The sequence below is a fragment of the Heteronotia binoei genome, chromosome 6 (genome assembly GCF_032191835.1).
Source record: "Heteronotia binoei isolate CCM8104 ecotype False Entrance Well chromosome 6, APGP_CSIRO_Hbin_v1, whole genome shotgun sequence".
In the NCBI taxonomy this organism is placed as follows: domain Eukaryota; kingdom Metazoa; phylum Chordata; class Lepidosauria; order Squamata; family Gekkonidae; genus Heteronotia; species Heteronotia binoei.
In genome coordinates, this window is record NC_083228.1 from 140,146,698 (window position 1) to 140,165,946 (window position 19,249).

General features: G+C 49.4%; 1 protein-coding gene across 1 annotated transcript in view; it reads right to left on the bottom strand.

The window, feature by feature from the left end:
- DIS3L2 (DIS3 like 3'-5' exoribonuclease 2) overlaps nucleotides 1-19,249 on the bottom strand; it is a 419,389-nt gene that overhangs the window by 174,294 nt on the left and 225,846 nt on the right. The window contains 1 exon segment of the mRNA XM_060242825.1: nucleotides 8,503-8,582. Within this exon segment, the coding sequence (XP_060098808.1) occupies nucleotides 8,503-8,582 (80 nt within the window).

A 19,249-nucleotide genomic window follows, 5' to 3' on the forward strand; every position in this document is an offset into this window, starting at 1 on the left:
CTCACAGGGTGTCTGTTGTGGGGGAGGAAGATAAAGGAGATTGTGAGCCGCTCCGAGACTCTTCGGAGTGGAGGGTGGGATATAAATCCAACATCATCATCATCATCATAGAGTTGAAAGCAGCCGCAGAAGCCATTTAGTCCAACCCCCTGCTCTTGGCAGGATTTGCCTAAAGCAACCCTGACAAGTGTTTTTTTCCAGACGCTGCTTAAAGACTGCCAGTGAGGGAGAGCTCACCACCTCCCTAGGCAGCCCATTTCACTGCTGAACTATTCTGCAACCCGCCCCCCCCCCCCCAATATCCACCCACAATTTAAACCCATCATTGCGACTCTTCGGCTACCAACAGGAACAGCTCCCTGCTCCCCTCTAAGTAACAGCCTTTCAAATAGATCCTGGTAGGCAGCCATGTTGGTCTGAAGCAGTAGAACAAAAAAGGAGGAGCCGTGGCATCTTTAAGGCCAACGACGTATTGTTCGGAATGGAAGCTTTTGTGTGCGTGCAACACACACACACAGAGATGACAAATATTCTCCAGGGAGCACCATGGCAATGTGGGAATTTGAACCTGGATTTCCGAGATCCTAACCCAACACCAACCACGACACACTGGATCTTGCCTGCCTCGCCTGCATCTTCTGGACTATGGCTTCCACCTAGCCCAGATTTCTTCTGTGTCTGTCCTTCATGTTCCTACCCCCACTCCCCCACACACACCAGAATTGCCTCAGTAGCTCGGAAGTTAAGAACATAAGAGAAGCCATGTTAGATCAGGCCAATGGCCCATCCAGTCCAACACTCTGTGTCACACAGTGGCAAATTTTTTTGTGGCTAGTAGCCACTGATGGACCTCTGCTCCATATTTTTATCTAAACCCCTCTTGAAGGTGGCTATGCTTGTGGCCGCCACCACCTCCTGTGGCAGTGAATTCCACATGTTAATCACCCTTTGGGTGAAGAAGTACTTCCTTTTATCCGTTTTAACCTGTCTGCTCAGCAATTTCATCGAATGCCCACGAGTTCCTGTAATGTGAGAAAGGGAGAAAAGTACTTCTTTCTCTACTTTCTCCATCCCATGCATTATCTTGTAAACCTCTATCATGTCACCCCGCAGGCGACGTTTCTCCAAGCTAAAGAGTCCCAAGCGTTTCAACCTTTCTTCATAGGGAAAGTGTTCCAGCCCTTTAATCATTCTAGTTGCCCTTTTCTGGACTTTCTCCAATGCTATAATATCCTTTTTGAAGTGCGGCGACCAGAACTGCACACAGTACTCCAAATGAGACCGCACCATCGGTTTATACAGGGGCATTATGATACTGGCTGATTTGTTTTCAATTCCCTTCCTAATAATTCCCAGCATGGCGTTGGCCTTTTTTATTGCAAACGCACACTGTCTTGACATTTTCAGTGAGTCATCTACCACGACCCCAAGATCTCTCTCTTGGTCAGTCTCTGCCAGTTCACACCCCATCAACTTGTATTTGTGGCTGGGATTCTTGGCCCCAATGTGCATTACAATGTGCAAGTTGCCATTGACCTGCCCTGAGACCTCTTTCTCAATCCCAAGGCACCAAAGTTCAGACTCAAAACCTCCCACAGAGGCGAGCAGGAAGTCGTAGCCGAGGGGCGACGCTGCTCCTGTTAAGATCGGGTTTCTAGCCTGCGCACTGAGCGCTCTTTGCTAATAGACAGAACTTACGACGGGAGAACTTGCTGTAACTTGGCCGGTGCTCCGAGCCCCCACTCAACGCCGAGGCTCCCGGCCAAAGAGACGAAGGGAGAAAAGGACGATTTCTGGCAAACTGCACCGCAAGCTGTTTTGATTGCTATTCCCAGCTCCATCTAAGAGGGCTAATTTTACCAGGAAATTAACACTCGTTGAGTTGAAAGAGCTGGGAAGCGGCACCCAGCAGCCTCCCCAAATTAGAATCGTTCTGGGTGCAGAGGATGTGAAATCCTGTTCCTGGGAAGTCAGAATGGGAGCCTGCAAAACAAATTCCCCTTTAGATATCTGGTAGGTCACAGGCTGCCCGACCCTTGGACTTGGGAGAGGCTTCAGGATCCAGAAGACCAGATGCGAAGCAGGTACTTCTGTCAAGCGATAATTCAAGGCAAGCTGCTGACCAGGAAACCCTTTGGCGACTGCCCCTTTGATCATAGAATCATAAGAGTTGGAAGGGACCTCCAGGGTCGTCTAGTCCAACCCCCTGCACAATGCAGGAAACTCACAAACACCTCCCCTTAATTCACAGGATCTTCATTGCTGTCAGATGGCCATCGAGCCTCTGTTGAAAAACCTCCAAGGAAGGAGAGCCCACCACCTCCCGAGGAAGCCTGTTCCACTGAGGAACCGCTCTAACGGTCAGGAAGTTCTTCCTAATGTTGAGCCGGAAACTCTTTTTATTTCATTTCAAACCCTTGGTTCTGGTCCTACCTTCTGGGGCCACAGAAAACAATTCCACCCCATCCTCTATAGGACAGCCCTTCAAGGACTTGAAGATGGTGATCCTATCACCTCTCAGCCGCCTCCTCTCCAGGCTAAGCATGCCCAGCTCCTTCAACCTTTCCTCATAGGACTTGGTCTCCAGACCCCTCACCATCTTCATCGCTCTCCTCTGGACCCGCTCCAGCTTGTCTAGATCCTTCTTAAAATGTGGTGCCCAAACGGAACACAAGACTCCAGTTGAGGTCTTACCAGAGCAGAGTAAAGCGATACCATGCCGCAATCCTTCCCAAAACTATGCTTATACTTGTGAGCAGGGCCTTTTTTGTAGCAGGAACTCCTCTGCATATTAGGCCACATGCCCCCGATGTAGCTGATCCTCCTGGAGCTTACAGTAGGCCCTGTACCAGGAGTAGCCAAACTCACTTAATGTAAGAGCCACACAGAATCAACATCAGACGTTTGAGAGCCGCGAGACATGAACGTCGGATGTCTGAGAGCTGCAAGACAGGAAGGAAGGAAAGGTGGAAAGAAAGCAAACAGATGAGGGAGGGAGGGAGACGTGGAAAGAAAGCAGCTTTAACTTTAAATGCATTCTCCAAGCCGCGCCAGAGCACATTCGGCCGGGGCTCCGGGATCTGCACTGGCTGCCAGTAATATTCCGAGTCCGGTACAAGGTGTTGGTTATTACCTTTAAAGCCCTATATGGCCTAGGACCTGTCTACCTTAGGGACCGTCTTTCCCCACACGTTCCCCAGAGAGTACTACGCTCGGGTTCACAAAACCTGTTGGTAGTCCCCGGGCCAAAGGAGGCCCGTCTAAAATCCACCAGGGATCGGGCCTTCTCAGTAACGGCACCTTATTGGTGGAACCAGCTGCCGGAGGAGGTGCGGGCCCTGCGGGACCTAGGGCAGTTCCGCAGGGCCTGTAAGACAGCCCTCTTCCGGCAGGCCTATAATACTGACTGACAAGGAAATCTTTTGGATGGAACAAAATGCATCTGTAGACCGCCGGTTTTTTATCTATCTTGCTTTTATTAATTTATGGTTTTAATTTTACTTGTAAGTGTTTTAAATTGTAGTATTTGAATTATCATGTTGTAAGCCGCCCTGAGACACTTCGGTGCGAAGGGCGGGGTATAAATCCCAATATAAATAAATAAATAAATAAATAAATAAGAAGTGACTGAAAGTGAGAAATGCCTTCTCCGAGCTGGCTGACGGGGTGGGGGATTCAAGAGCCACACAATATTGGTGAAAGAGCCACAGTTTGGCCACCTCCGCCCTGTACGAAGAGCCCTGTAAGCTCTTGGGAGTATTGGCTACATCAGGGGTGTGTGGCCTAACATGCAAAGGAGTTCCTGCTACAAAAAGAAGCCCTCCTTGTAAGTATAACTCGGGGTCCTCTATTTTAAACCTTCAAGAAAGGGAGGCGCCCACCAAACCAGCCATCAAGAAAACAGTTAAGCGAGGCCACATGAAAGTCTCATTTATTTCATTTAAAGTTACTGAAGGCTTCCCTGAAATGTTTTCTATAGCACCTCTCCCTCGACACAGGATTCCTCACTGCTGGATCCTCACAGAAGGGTGATAACATGATCCTTAAGAGAACATAAGAGAAGCCATGTTGGATCAGGCCAGTGGCCCCTCCAGTCCAACACCCTGTGTCATACAGTGGCCAAAAAACCCAGGTGCCATCAGGAGGTCCACCAGTGGGCCCAGGACACTAGAAGCCCTTCCACTGTTGCCCCTCCCAAGAACCAAGAATACAGAGCATCACTGCCCCAGACAGAGAGTTCCATAAGAACATAAGAGAAGCCATGTTGGATCAGGCCAATGGCCCATCCAGTCCAACACTCTGTGTCACACAGTGGCCAAAAAAACCCAGGTGTCATCAGGAGATCCATCAGTGGGGCCAGGACACTAGAAGCCCTCCCACTGTGCCCCCCCCCCAAGCACCAAGAATACAAAGCATCCCTGCCCCAGACAAAGTTCCATCAATACCCTGTGGCTAATAGCCATTGATGGACCTCTGCTACATATGCTTATCCATTCCCCTCTTGAAGCTGTCTATGCCTATAGCTGCCGCCACCACCTCCTCTGGCAGTGAATTCCACATGTTAATCACCCTTTGGGTGAAGAAGTGCTTCCTTTTATCCGTTCTAACCCAACTGCTCAGCAATTTCATGGAGTGTCCTTCTCCCATCATCTATCCCATCATCTATCTATATTCTAACAACTGAGTCAGCCAGATCTGAGGATACTTAAATCCAGAGACCAGAGCAGTGAACAGAGAAGATAGATCTTTCTATACAGATGATAAGACATCTTTCTGCATAAACCCCCCCTTAAATCAATCAGTCTGTCTGTCTGTCTATCTAGGGCATAAAACATTCAAGATACTGAAGCAGCATCTGTACCTTTAAGGAACATATGCCTCTGCAGGGACTATAGCGGGGGTTGCTAGGCAAGCGCACTAATATTGCCAGCTTTCAAGCCTTGGCTTCTGCCAATAAAGGGCAGGGGCAGAGGGCAGGACGCTTTCCAGGCCTGTTTTGCCCCTTTAAGAAGACTGGGGGTGGGGGTGGGGGGTTCATGAGTGATAGAAAGTCTGTTGATGAAGCTTCTGAGGAAGTGGTGTCCACTCTAAGAAAGCTTCTGCCCCAATAAATCTATTTGTTTATCCACCACTGCAGATTCTTGGCTGTTTTGTCAAGGCTGAGGGGGAATCCTGCTTGCCTCCTGAGGCTGTCAGGGGCAATCAGGATTGACAGCAGACGTGGGTAGCTCCACCACTGGGTCTAAAGCTCAACCACTTCTGACGACATTCACAGAAACAAATGGATAAGTGTTGTGAGCACATGGGTAGACTGGCTCCCTGAATCGAATTAAGGCTCGCAGCCGGCAGCGCTTGCTCAGAAATGACCCGCAGAAGCAATCGCAAATTGGATGTGATGCCACGAAATATGGGGCGAGACCAAGATCTTAATTGAGAAGGTAAGATGATCTCAACAGTAGGAGCCGCACTAAACACAGCACGGAGGATCCTGGGCTATGCATACGTCCGCTTGTCATTTGAGAGAAACCTTTCCTACGTAGATGGGGGTGCCTGTTTTTAATCTTCTTGATACACTTCACCATTCTTTCCTAATGGCAAAACAGACCAGTCTGTAGAACAAGCCGCCATTGACTTGGCAACCTAGCAACTCGGATGCTGAGTAAGCCAGGGGAGGAATCCAGGCGTCAGCGATGGCATTTTTCTGGGCTCCTCACCTCCATACTCAATTTCATTCGCATCATGGCTGCATCCTGTTACTCAACAGCATCTACGGTTGAGTTTTCTTCATACGCTAATTTCTATTTTCCTCGCTGTACCAAATCAGAGGATTGGAAGATGCCTTGACTTAGACATCCACGGAGGGATAAAAACGAAGAAGAAAAAGAAGAAGAAATTTGGTTTAAATCCCGCCCTCCACTCTGAATCTCAAGGGTCTCAGAGCGGCTCACAATCTCCTTTACCTTCCCTCCACACACACACACACACAACAGACACCCTGTGAGATAGAGAGGGCTGCGAGAGATCTCCCAGAAGCTGCCCTTTCAAGGACAACTCTCATAAGAGCCATGGCTGACTCAAGGCCATCCCAGCAGCTGCAAGTGCAGGAGTGGGGAATCAAACCCGGTTTTCCCAGCTAAGAGTCTGCGCACTTCACCACTACACCAAACTGGCTCTCAGGAGACAGACGCCCTGTGAGGTGGATGGGGCTGAGAGAGCTCTCCCAGCAGCTGACCTTTCAAGGACAACACTGAGAGAGCTATGGCTGACCCAAGGCCATTCCAGCAGCTGCAAGTGGAGGAGTGGGGAATCAAACCCGGTTCTCCCAGATAAGAGTCTGCGCACTTAACCACTACACCAAACTGGCTCTCAGAGAACGGATGGTGCCGTCAAGTCATAGCTGACGTCTGGAGACCTCCATAGGGCAGGGGTATCAAACTCATGTATTATGGGGGCCAGGTCTGACATAAATGAGACCTTGCCAGGCTGGGCCATAAAATGTGTGTCATAAAATGTCATTTCAGGTAGTGAACACAGACAGACACAAACATATATATTTTAAAAAACTTAAATTAAAACTTGCTTAAAACGTTAGCACTTGTTGGTCTTAAAGGTGCTTTCTTTGTATGTCTCCCGTGCGATCGAGGCTCTCTGAATTGCACAGCAGAGCTACTCCGCCGAGTCTCTCTTCCTTCTATTGGCTGAGGCTCCTCCCACTCCAGAGCTTCCTCCGAAGCGAGCTGTCCCCTTCCTCCCCAAGGGAGGAGCCTCAGCCAATGGAGAAAACAGAGGCTTTGCTCTGCAGCTCCTGTGCGATTGAGCAAGCCTGGCAAAGCAAGCTGTGATGCAGAAGGAAGCAAGAGAGGAGAGGAGGAAGCAGATGACAGCCAGTTGCTCGGGGACCTGATAGAAGAAGACTGCAGATTTATACCCCAACCTTCTCTCTGAATCAGAGCGGCTTCCACTCTCCTATATCTTTTTCCGCCACAACAGACGCCCCGTGAGGTGGGTGGGGCCGAGAGGACTCTCACAGCAGCTGCCCTTTCAAGGACAACCTCTGCCAGAGCTATGGCTGACCCAAGGCCATTCCAGCAGCTGCAAGTGGAGGAGTGGAGAATCAAACCCGCTTCTCCCAGATAAGCATCTGCACACTTAATCGCTACATCTAACTGGATAGGAGCCTTCTGGGGGCCAGATTCGGCCCCTGGGCTGCATGTTTGACACCCCTTCCATATGGTTTGCAAGGCAAGAGCCCTCCAGAGGTGGTCATTGCTTCCCTTCAGGTAGCAACCCTGGACTTCCATCCAAGCACTAACACCAGGGTGGACCCTGCTTAGCTTCTGAGATCTGACAAGGAGGTCCCATGCACACACATACATCCCCTCCTCAGTGACCCCTGCTCCATTCCTTGTCAAATTAACTGCAGCAGGGAGAAGGGGGTCTCATCCTAGCTCCCCCCGTGCAGATCTGGCTCAAGGAAAGCTGCCCCGTCACCGATTCCATTGCCGCGTGTCGCTTCTACGAAATTAAAACCTGGCTCCCCGAAGGCTTCGTTAACAACACGGAGGCAGTGAGACAGAGCGATGGGTTCTCGTTTTTGAGTTTATTGCTGAAGAAGTCACCGTTTACCTCATTTCGAGAAATCCCCGTCCTTGGAAAGTGACTCAGGCCCAAGTGGAAAAGAAGAGGAGAGCTTTTCCAGCTGCCTCCAGAGTCCAGCAGGGGCAGTTTGGAACGGAGTCGGTGACATTTAACTGGGAGAGCTTGCCTTCTAAGGGGACACTGGAAAAAGTGCAGAAAAGGGCAACTAGAATGATTAAAGGTTTGGAACACTTTCCCTATGAAGAAAGGTTAAAACCCTTGGGGCTCTTTAGCTTGGAGAAATGTCGACTGCATATATATATTGCTTGATTGTTCCTTTTATCATAATCTCCGTAAAGACTTATTTTGCAAGCTTTCTTTCTCCCCAGATTTGTCTATTCTGCCACCCTGTTATTATTTATTGAACGATTCTGAGGGGGAGGTTAGCGAGGCTGTGGCCAAATTTTTGGCTGACATCCTTAAATTTAAATCTGACCATGTATGAATGCATCTGTAAGCTCGGTTTCATTTTGATTTTATCTCCAGTGTTTACATTTTTATATTCTGTGTATTTTTATTTGCAACTGTTATGCCATTAAAGGTTTGGTATGGCAAATCCAGAAGGAAACAGCAGCGACATACTGTGCGCCTGAGCAGGGCCTGACCTGGGTGGCCCCAGCTGGCCTGATATCATCAGATCTTGGAACCTAAGCAAGATGACCCTTTCGGGTGGTTCATCTTTGGATGGAGTTCACCAGAAGTCCAGATTCGCTCCATAGCGAACCACCTCTCTGAATGCCTCTCGCCTTGGAAATGCTACAGGGCTGCCATAAGTCACCTTCGACTTGATGGTCCTTTCCGCCACCCAGCAACACCACGCACACAATGACACATACAAACGTCGCATACAAAAACGCCACCTACCATCCGGAAGCAGCTTGCAGGACAAGGCGTCGTCCAGGTCTCTGGCCGTGGATGGGTCAATGGTGAAGATGCATTCCTCCCTGTCAAATATGGGGTGGGAGAGAAATCAGATCAGATCGTGTGTTGCAGAAACCAAACGGGCCTTCTGAAGATTGTTCGGCTGAGTGCGACATCCCAGGGTCATAAGAACATAAGAGAAGCCATGTTGGATCAGACCAATAGCCCCTCCAGTCCAACACTCTGTGTCACATAAGAACATAAGAGAAGCCATGTTGGATCAGGCCAATGGCCCCTCTAATTCAACACTCCATGTCACATAAGAACATAAGAGAAGCCATGTTGGATCAGGCCATTGGCCCCTCCAGTCCAACACTCCGTGTCATATAAGAACATAAGAGAAGCCATGTTGGATCAGGCCAATGGCCCCTCCAATCCAACACTCTGTGTCACATAAGAATATAAGAGAACCCATGTTGGATCAGACCAATGGCCCATCCAGTCCAACACTCTGTGTCACATAACATAAGAGAAGCCATGTTGGATCAAGCCAATGGCTCCTCCAATCCAACACTCCGTGTCACATAAGAACATAAGAGAACCCATGTTGGATCAGACCAATGGCCCATCCAGTCCAACACTCTTTGTCACACAGTCGCCAAAAAATTATACACACACACACACACACATATTTTTATCTAACCCCTTCATATTTTTATCTAACCCCTCTTGAAGCTGTCTATGCCTGTAGCCGCCACCACCTCCTGTGGCAGTGAAGTGGTCCTTCAAAAGCAGTCTCCAACCAAAGAGACAAGTGATGAGGCCGTCCACCACGAACACAAGGAGGTTAGCCGAACACCTTCTATCTCTATCTCTATCTCTCTATCTCTATCTATCTATCTATCTATCTATCTATCTATCTATCTATCTATCTATCTATCTATCTATCTATCTATCTATCTATCTATCTATCTATCTCTCTCTCTCTCTCTCTCTCTCTCTCTCTCTCTCTCTCTCTCTCTCATCCATCCATCCATCCATCCATCCATCCATCCATCCACCCTTTACTCATCATCCACCCATCTATCTCGGTGGGAACATGTGCGGTCTAGGCTGCAGGAACTGCACTGGCTGCCAATTGTATACCGAGTTCGTTACAAGGTGCTGGTTATTACCATTAAAGCCCTATATGGCCGAGGACCTGCCTACCTTAGGGACTGCCTCTCTCCATATGTTCCCCAGAGAGCACTACGATCTAGTTCACAAAATCTTCTGGAAGTACCTGGGCCAAAGGAGGTCAAATTAAAAACAGCTAGAGAACAGGCCTTCTCTTTAAAGACACCCCAATGGTGGAACCAGCTGCTGGAAGAAGTGCAGGCCCTACAGGATTTTAATCAATTCCGTAGGGCGTGCGAAACCACCCTCTTCCAGCTAGCCTTCTAAGATGGAACCTGGCATAAACATCACGCCATCTTTAGCACAACTGAGATAGTAGCACCACTAAATTATACTGTTTTAGACTGTTTTTAGATTATTTAATGTTTAATTGTGAATTGTATGTAACTGTATTATCCTGTTTTATTGTTACATCATGGCTTATGCCGTGTCCTGTAAGCCGCCCTGAGCCTGCCTTGGCGGGGTATAAATAAAAATTTATTATTATTATTATTATTATTATTATTATTATTATTATTATTATTTACCCATCCATCCATCATCCATCCATCCTTTACTCATCATCCAACCATCATCCACCCATCTGTCTGTCTGTCCGTCCATCTGTCCGTCCATCATCTATCTATCTTACCTACCCATCATCCATCCATCCATCCATCGATTTATCCATCTATCCATTTACCATCCATCCATCCTTTACTCATTGTCCACCCATCCACCCATCTATCCACTCATCTATCCACCCATCCATCCATCCATCATCCATCCATCCTTTACTCATCATCCACCCATCTGTCTGTCCGTCCATCCGTCCGTCCATCATCTATCTATCTTACCTACCCATCATCCATCCATCCATCTATCATCCATCCATCCATTCATCACTCATCATCCACCCATCTATCTATCTGTCTGTCCATCCGTTCATTATCTGTCTGTCTTATCTACCCATCATCCACCTATCTATCATCCACCTATCATCTATCCATCTATCCATCCATCCATCCATCCCTCATCATCCACCTCATCTATCTGTATGTCCGTCCGTCCATCATCTATCTATCTATCTATCTATCTATCTATCTATCTATCTATCTATCTATCTATCTATCTATCTATCATCTATCACCATCCACCCATCATCCACCTATCTGTCTGTCTGTCCATCCATCATCTATCTATCTTATCTGCCCATCATCCATCTGTCTGTCTGTATGTCTGTCTATCTATCTATCTGTCTGTCTGTCTGTCAGTCAGTCTGTCTATTTGTCTAGCTATCCATCCAGCCATCCTTTACTCACCATCCATCCATCTATCCATTCACTTTCTATTTATCTATCATCCATCCATCCTTTACTCATCATCTATCTATCTTATCATCCATCCATCCATCCATCCATCCATCCATCCATCCACAAAAAGAAAATTCTTTCATCTCCTTGCAGCCTAGCCTGTCCAGCGACATAAACCAAACTACAGTGGGAAACCACCAAAGTATCTTGCTTCCACAAATACATATTCCTTCAATTAAAAGCCCATTAATGAATGGAATTTCAAAGGAGCGATCGCATTCCAAGACACACTGCTTGCATAACGTCTCGATTTACCGTCCTCTGCAGAATGATGCCTGAACGGCGAGGAAACGCCTTGCGAGCGCGAGCCCCCCCGCGGCCTCGGGTTGTGAGGCCGGGTGCAACCGCTAGGGCTCGCCACCACCAGCCAAGGGCCAGATTGTGCAGGCCTGCTGAACAGATGTCATGCAGCAGAGGGGGAACTCAGAGGCACTGCTCTCTTGCGCTGACGGGCCCGAAGGGGGAGGATTAAGGCTCCCCGAGAAACCAGAGGCCGCTGGGGTTTTGTTTCAATGGAACAGGTCGCTTATTCCCAGCTGTTTGGAGCTGGAACCGCCAGAGCCTGCCACCCATCGCGATCTGTAGCTCCAGGCTGTTTCAAAATGAATAGACTGGCTGCAGCAAAGAGCCTGCGCTGGAAAGGAACGGAACATAAATACGCCGGTGCCAAAACTCTAAAAAAGCACATCGAGGGAAACGTAGCAAAGAGCAGAGCAGCTCTGCTGAGAGACGCTCGGCCAATTAAATCTATTAGCGAGGTCAGCGACGGGGCCCGGTTCACAAGAGTCCACGCCTGCAGGGAGTGCGGCACGGATGCCCAGCCGCGGGCTTGCAAGCGCCGAACTGCGTCAGGATCAGGGGTCGTTTTGTAGAAAAATAGCGGGTGGAGCTCATTTGCGTAACTCATTAGCATATGCTGCCCCCCACCCCCACCCCGGCCAAAAGCAGCCCGATGCAAGAAAGGAGAGCCCCAGCCGAGCGAGGCCTGCTTGGGCGGGCTAGAGATTCAGCCAGCCCAAGCAGGCCTTGCTCGCCTGAAGAAGAAGAAGAAGATATTGGATTTATATCCCGCCCTCCACTCCGAAGAGTCTCAGAGCGGCTCACAATCTCCTTTCCCTTCCTCCCCCACAACAGACACCCTGTGAGGTAGATGAAGATATTGGATTTATATCCCGCCCTCCACTCCGAAGAGCCTCAGAGCGGCTCACAATCTCCTTTCCCTTCCTCCCCCACAACAGACACCCTGTGAGGTGGGTGGGGCTGGGAGGGCTCTCACAGCAGCTGCCCTTTCAAGGACAACCTCTGCCAGGGCTATGGCTGACCCAAGGCCATGCCAGCAGCTGCAAGTGGAGGAGTGGGGAATCAAACCCGGTTCTCCCAGATAAGAGTCCGCACACTTAACCACTACACCAAACTGGCTCTCCTGGGGTTCTCCTAGGCCACCGCCCCCCCCAGTCAAAAGGCCAGCAAGCCGCCCTCCACCCAAAATCACATTAGAAGTGGAAAGAGGGTGGCACAGGCTTCTCCAGGGGTTAATGAGGGCTGCTGGGGGTGTGGCAAAGCCCCTGGAGGCTGGCTGGCTGCCCGCTCTCCTAATCCAGAGATTGTTATGCAGCTGCACCTCCTACTCAATGGACAAGGTGGGTGGTGGGGAGGAGGAGGGGGAACCCTCGGGAAGGTTCAGGAGCTGCACTCCTGGGAGCTCCTGCTGAATCTGAGGCCTGCTCAGGATTCACATGTCCTTGAAAGCAAACTGCAGTGGGGTGGGGGTGGGAATCATGTAAACTGCTCCCCAGATCTGAAGCTCCCCAGACTCATGGCCCGATTACTAATAGGCCACGGATTGGGGGTTGGGGACCTCTGTTATAAAGGACACAGACAAACACAGTTAAAGATTTTGTAGCTCTCCTGTGTGATCGAGGGAACTGGGCAAAGGAAGCTCTGGCTCTTTCCCTCCCGCCCCAGAGGATGAGGAGAGGGCAGAGCCTCAGCCAATAGAAGGAAAAGAGGCTTGGCTCAGTAGCTCTCCCTCCTCCCCAAGGGAGACGCCTCAGCCAATGGGGGAAAAGATAGAGGCTTTCCATTGTAGCTCCTATATGACTGAGCAAGCCTGGGAAAGCAAGCTGTGGCACAGAAGGAAGCAAGGGCTTGCTCACAGGCCTGTCAGGGGTTTTACAGGGGTGTCAAACATATGGCCCAAGGGCTGAATCAGGCCCCTAGAGGGCTCCTATCAAGCCTCTGAGTGACTGGCTGTCATCTGCTTCCTTCTCTCTCTCTCTCTCTTGCATCCTTCTGCATCACAGTTTGCTTTGCCAGGCTTGCTCAATCGCACAGGAGTTACAGAGCAAGGCCTCTGTTTTCTCCATTGGCTGACCAGCACATGAAGCAACTTATGTACAAAAACTCACACCACCCAGCCATTTCATGTTTCCCCCTGGGTCTGAGGCTCAAGACACTGACCATGAGATTTCTGCAAGAAATTCAATACATCAACAATAGGCGTGTAACTTACAGACACCCACCTGAACAACGCCTGAACAGCCTACTCAAGATTGCTACAGCACAGACATTGTCTCCTGATTTTGACGCAATGATTCAGAAAAGTGGTGTCCGTTATAAGAAACTGTTAAATAAACAAAATATTGCAATGGAGCTAATCTTTTTATATATTTAAAACCTTTAATTGTGCTTGTGCCCTATATAAAGTTTATATCTCTGCTACTTGCATTACATGGCGTACATGACCTGGCCCAACAAGATCTAATTTATGTTGGATCCGGCCCTCATGAGTTCGACACCCCTGCATTAAGACAGGGGTGTCAAACACATTTGTTATGAGGGCCGGATCTGACATAAATGAGACCTCGGTCCGGACCGTGTCAGGCCGGGCCACGCGTGTACCTATTTAAGATTAGGTGGCAATGATATAAACTTTATAAAGGACACAGAAAAACACAAAGTTTTTTTAAAAAACTTAAAACATGCTTAAAACATTAGCATGTGTTGGTCTTAAAGGTGCTTTCATTGTATTTCTCCCATGGGATCCAGGAAATTGGGCAAAGGAAGCTCTGGCTATTTCCTTCCTTCCCCAGGGGACCAGGAGGGGGAAGAAGAAGAAGACTGCAGATTTATACTTCGCCCTTCTCCCTGAATCAGAGACTCAGAGCGGCTCACAATCTCCTCTATCTTCTCCCCCCACAACAGACACCCTGTGAGGCGGGGGCAGATTTATACCCCGCCCTTCTCCCTGAATCAGAGACTCAGAGCGGCTCACAATCTCCTATATCTTCTCCCCCCAGAACAGACACCCTGTGAGGCGGGGGCAGATTTATACCCCGCCCTTCTCTCTGAATCAGAGACTCAGAGTGGTTCACAATCTCCTCTATCTTCTCCCCCCACTACAGACACCCTGTGAGGTGGGTGGGGCTGAGAGGGCTGTCCCAGCAGCTGCCCTTTCAAGGACACCTCCTGCGGTAGCTCTGGCTGACCCAAGGCCATTCCAGCAGCTGCAAGTGGAGGAGCAAGGAATCAAACCCGGTTCTTCCAGATAAAGAGTCCGCACACTTCCCCACTACTCCAAACTGGCTCTCAGCCTACTGAGGAGGCTCAGCCAATGGAGAAAACAGAGGTTCTGCTCTGTAGCTCACGTACGGTTGAGCAACCCTGGCAAAGCAAGCTGTGATGCAGAAGGAAGCAAGAGAGAGGGAGAAGGAAGCAGATGGCAGTCAGTTGCTTGGGGGCCTGATTCGGCACCTGGGCCACATGTTTGTAAGGGGTCTTACTCAAATAGTTCAATGTCTGCCCCTTGATCAGCTTCTTTCCTAATAAAGCCAATCAAAGCCTTCTCTAAACATCTGTGGGCCTTAGAATTGTACTATACATCTGGGAGTTCTTGGGACTAAGACGGATGCTGTGTTTTCCAGTATAACTCTTGGAAATCTTCCCAGTATCGTGCTGGGTACTGTGGGCCAAAGCGAGACGCGCTGCCAAAAATGAAAAGTCAATTCCGGTACACGGTGTTGCGTATCAACTGAACAAAGTCTCAGTGTGGATGTTTGTACACAAAGAGCATCCGCCCCACTAGCCTGCAGGCTGAATAGGAAAAGGAAAGTTGAACAGCCCAGATATCAAGTGCCCAAGATAATGTACAAAAAAATTCATGCCTGGCGGAAAGCCATTGTCAGGAGGTAAGTCACAGAACTGTGTATATACTTCACAGCTCAACTGATCATAGTTAGGTTTCTCTTGGTCTACCACTAGTCAGTCCATACATACCCCTACAGCTCACTGCAAAGTATATGATTTATATCCAGTGAAACAGCTCTGCTGGATCAGACTAGTGAGGGTCCATCCACTCACACAGCGACCAACCACTTCCTTTGGAGGGCCAACAACAGGGCAGAGGCCGAGGCCTTCCTAAGAACATCAGAAGAGCCCTGCTGGGTCAGACCAGTGAGGGTCCATCTAAGCTAGCATCCTGTCTCACTCAGTGGTCAACCAGGTCCTCTGAAGGGCCAACAACAGGGCACAGAGGCCAAGACCTTCATAGGAACATCAGAAGAGCCCTGCTGGATCAGACCGGTGAGGGTCCATCTAATCTAGCATCCTGTCTCACGCAGTGGCCAACCAGGTCCTCTGGAGGGCCCACAACAGGGCACAGAGGCCAAGATCTTCATAGGAACATCAGAAGAACCCTGCTGGATCAGACCGGTGAGGGTCCATCTAATCTAGCATCCTGTCTCACGCAGTGGCCAACCAGGTCCTCTGGAGGGCCAACAACAGGGCACAGAGGCCAAGACCTTCATAGGAACATCAGAAGAGCCCTGCTGGATCAGACTGGTGAGGGTCCATCAAGTCCAGCATTGTGTCTCACACAGTGGCCAACCAGGTCCTCTGGAAGGCCAACAACAGGGCATGGAGGCTGAGGCCTTCTCCTGAGAAGAACATCAGAAGAGCCCTGCTGGATCAGACCAGTGTGGGTCCATCTAGTCCACACAGTAACTAGTCGGTTCCTCTGGAAGGTCAACAACAGGGCATACATGCTGAGACTATCCCTCGTTGCCTCCTGGCACTGGGATTCAGAGGCCCACAGCTTCTGAACGTGGAGGTTCCCCTCAGATACAATGACTAGTAGCCTCTGATAGGCCTATCCTATCCTAGATCTTTCTGCTTGCCCCTCCTATTGCAGGCCCTCAAAATTTTGTTTGAGGGAGGGTCAGTGGATGCTCGGGAATAGCACAGGGGGCAAAGTAGGGGTCTTTCAGGGGGGAAAGAATGGCAGAAACCGCCACCCCATCTTCTGAAAATGGAAATGCCTGTAGATCTGCAGAACCATGAGGCTGGACGTGATAAAACATTCTTAGCCACAAGCTGTTTTGGACTCTCTTCAGCGAAGACTCATTTCAGGAAAAATAACTAGGAGCTAAAATACCCGCAGAGCCATCTCCAGAGGTAATTTGGCGGAGACGGTTCGCAGTCAGAAGCCAAATTGCTTTCATTGGGCTGTTACCTCCTGGCCTCGGTTACGAAGCCACGGGGCTGAGGGGAAGAAGAACAGGCCGCTGAACGGTCTCTGCCTTTTCTGATTTTGTCCTGGGCCCCAGGGACAAGAAGCGCTGGGTTCATCTGGGGGACCCTCCGAGACTGAGAATGATCTGGCTGATGTCACTCACCCCGGAGAGCTGCTCAAGAGGCCTTGCTCTCTTTCTGGTCTGGAGAGTTCACTCTGCCTTCGGCCACTTCAGGCACCTTAGAGTCAGCAACCCGGATTTCAAGGGGAAGCCCTTTCCCTCTCGGCGCCGAGGCCCACCTGGGTAGTCCGTCTGGTACAGGGGATGGAAAGCTGGCGGAACCTGGGCCCCTGGGGTCAAGCACCCACGCAGCTTGCTTCCTTTTTATTTTATTTATTTCTTTTTATTCACTTCGGATTTATACACCGCCCACTCCGCAAAAAGACTCTGGGCGGCTAACGGTCATAAGAAAACATTAAAATTGCAGTCATAAAAGATAAACTATATCTAGACAATTTAAAAAATAACCATATGGTACTATAAAATTTGTTAGTTACCACAGGCGATTTATAAATATCTCAGCTCTCAGTTCTTAAGAACATAAGAGAAGCCATGTTGGATCAGACCAATGGCCCATCCAGTCCAACACTCTGTGTCACATAAGAACATAAGAGAGGCCATTTTGGATGAGGCCAACGGCCCATCCAGTCCAACACTCTGTGTCACATAAGAACATAAGAGAAGCCCTGTTGGATCAGGCCAATGGCCCATCCAGTCCAACACTCTGTGTCACATAAGAACATAAGAGAGGCCATGTTGGATCAGGCCAATGACTCATCCAGTCCAACACTCCATGTCACATAAGAACATAAGAGAAGCCCTGTTGGATCAGGCCAATGGCCCATCCAGTCCAACACTCCATGTCACATAAGAACATAAGAGAAGCCCTGTTGGATCAGGCCAATGGCCCATCCAACACTCTGTGTCACATAAGAACATAAGAGAAGCCATGTTGGATGAGGCCAATGGCCCATCCAGTCCAACACTCTGTGTCACATAAGAACATAAGAGAGGCCATGTTGGATCAGGCCAATGGCCCATCCAGTCCAACACTCTGTATCACACAGTGGCCAAAATACACACACACACACACACACACACACTATGGCTAATAGCCACTGATGGACCTCTGCTCCCTATTTTTATCCAATCCCCTCTTGAAGCTGGGTATGCTTGTAGCCGCCACCACCTCCTGTGGCAGTGAATTCCACATGTCAATCACCCTTTGGGTGATTAAATTCTTCTGTTAGTCTGTTGGCGATCTTACAGATGGTATTGCTCAGTGATGCAGAAGTGGCAGTCTCAACCTCCCCATTAGTTGTTGCAGGCCTGTCGAAAAAAGCTCAGTTTTACAGGCCCTGCGGAATTGGGAGAGGTCCCACAGGGTCCTTGTGGTCTCTGGGAGAGCATGCCATACCAACGGTGCTGCCACTGAGAAGGCCCTAGCTCATGAAGAGCTTAGCCTGGCCTCCCTTGGTCCAGGGATGGATAGTAGATTTTGGGCTCCTGAACTCAGTGCTCTCTGGGGTGTATACGGGGGAAGGTGGTCCCTTAGATAGGCAGGTCCGCTATAAAGGTCAATACCGACAGTCTGAATGGTGTTCATCCCCTTGTGTCAATCACAGGCTCGCTCTCAGTCTAAGTGATTGCACTTGACCAGGGCTTTTTTTGAGTAGGAACGTACAGGAACGCAGTTCCAGCTAGCTTGGTGTCGGGGTGTGGCCTGATATGCAAATGAGTTCCGGCTGTGCTTTCTCTACAAAATAGCCCTGCGTAAGACAATGGCGATGCCAGGCCAAATGTGCAAATGAGTTCAGGCTGTCCTTTCGCTAAAAAAGATCCCCGTGTGATAAAATGGCGCTGCCAGGGGGTGTGGCCTAATATGCAAATGAGTTCTGGCTGTGCTTTTTCCACAAAAAAGCCCTGTGTGAGACAATGGTGATATCGGGGGGGGTGAGGAGGGTGGGGTGGCCTAATATGCAAATAAGTTTTGGCTGTGCTTTCTCTAAAAAAAAAAAGCCCTGTGTGAGACAATGGCAATGTCAGGGGATGTGGCCTAATATGCAAATGAGTTCCTGCTGGGCTTTTCCTACAAAAATAGTCCTGTGTGAAACAACGGTGATGCCAGGGGGTGTGGACTAATATGCAAATGAGTTCATGCTGTGCTTTTTCTGCCCCCAAAAAGCCCTAGCCGTGACAATAATTCGGGGGGAGGGGAGCGAGGGGGTGGTTCTCTGGCCGATTCGGCAGGGCTCTCTTCTCACTAGAATATTTATCTGTTTTGATTTGATTTATAGACAGCCCTTCCCTACGCAGGGCTCAGGGCAGCAAACAGCATCTCAATAAGTAATTTTACAGGAACAATTAAGAACAGCGGAACAATAGCAATTCCAAGTCTATTCAGATGGCGGTTAAGAACCAGTTGTATCCTACCCCCACAGGGGAGAAGAGAAATGGAAGAGGCCAGCCATTGGCCCTGGTTAGTACTTGGATGGGAGACCACCAAGGAAGTCCGGGGTTGCTACACAGAGGCAGGCAACGGCAAACCACCTCTGCTTGTCTCTTGCCTTGAAAACCCTACGGGGCCATCACAAGTCAGTTGCGACCCAAAAGCACTTCCCACAACCGATTTCCGCAGCACAATCGAGCCTT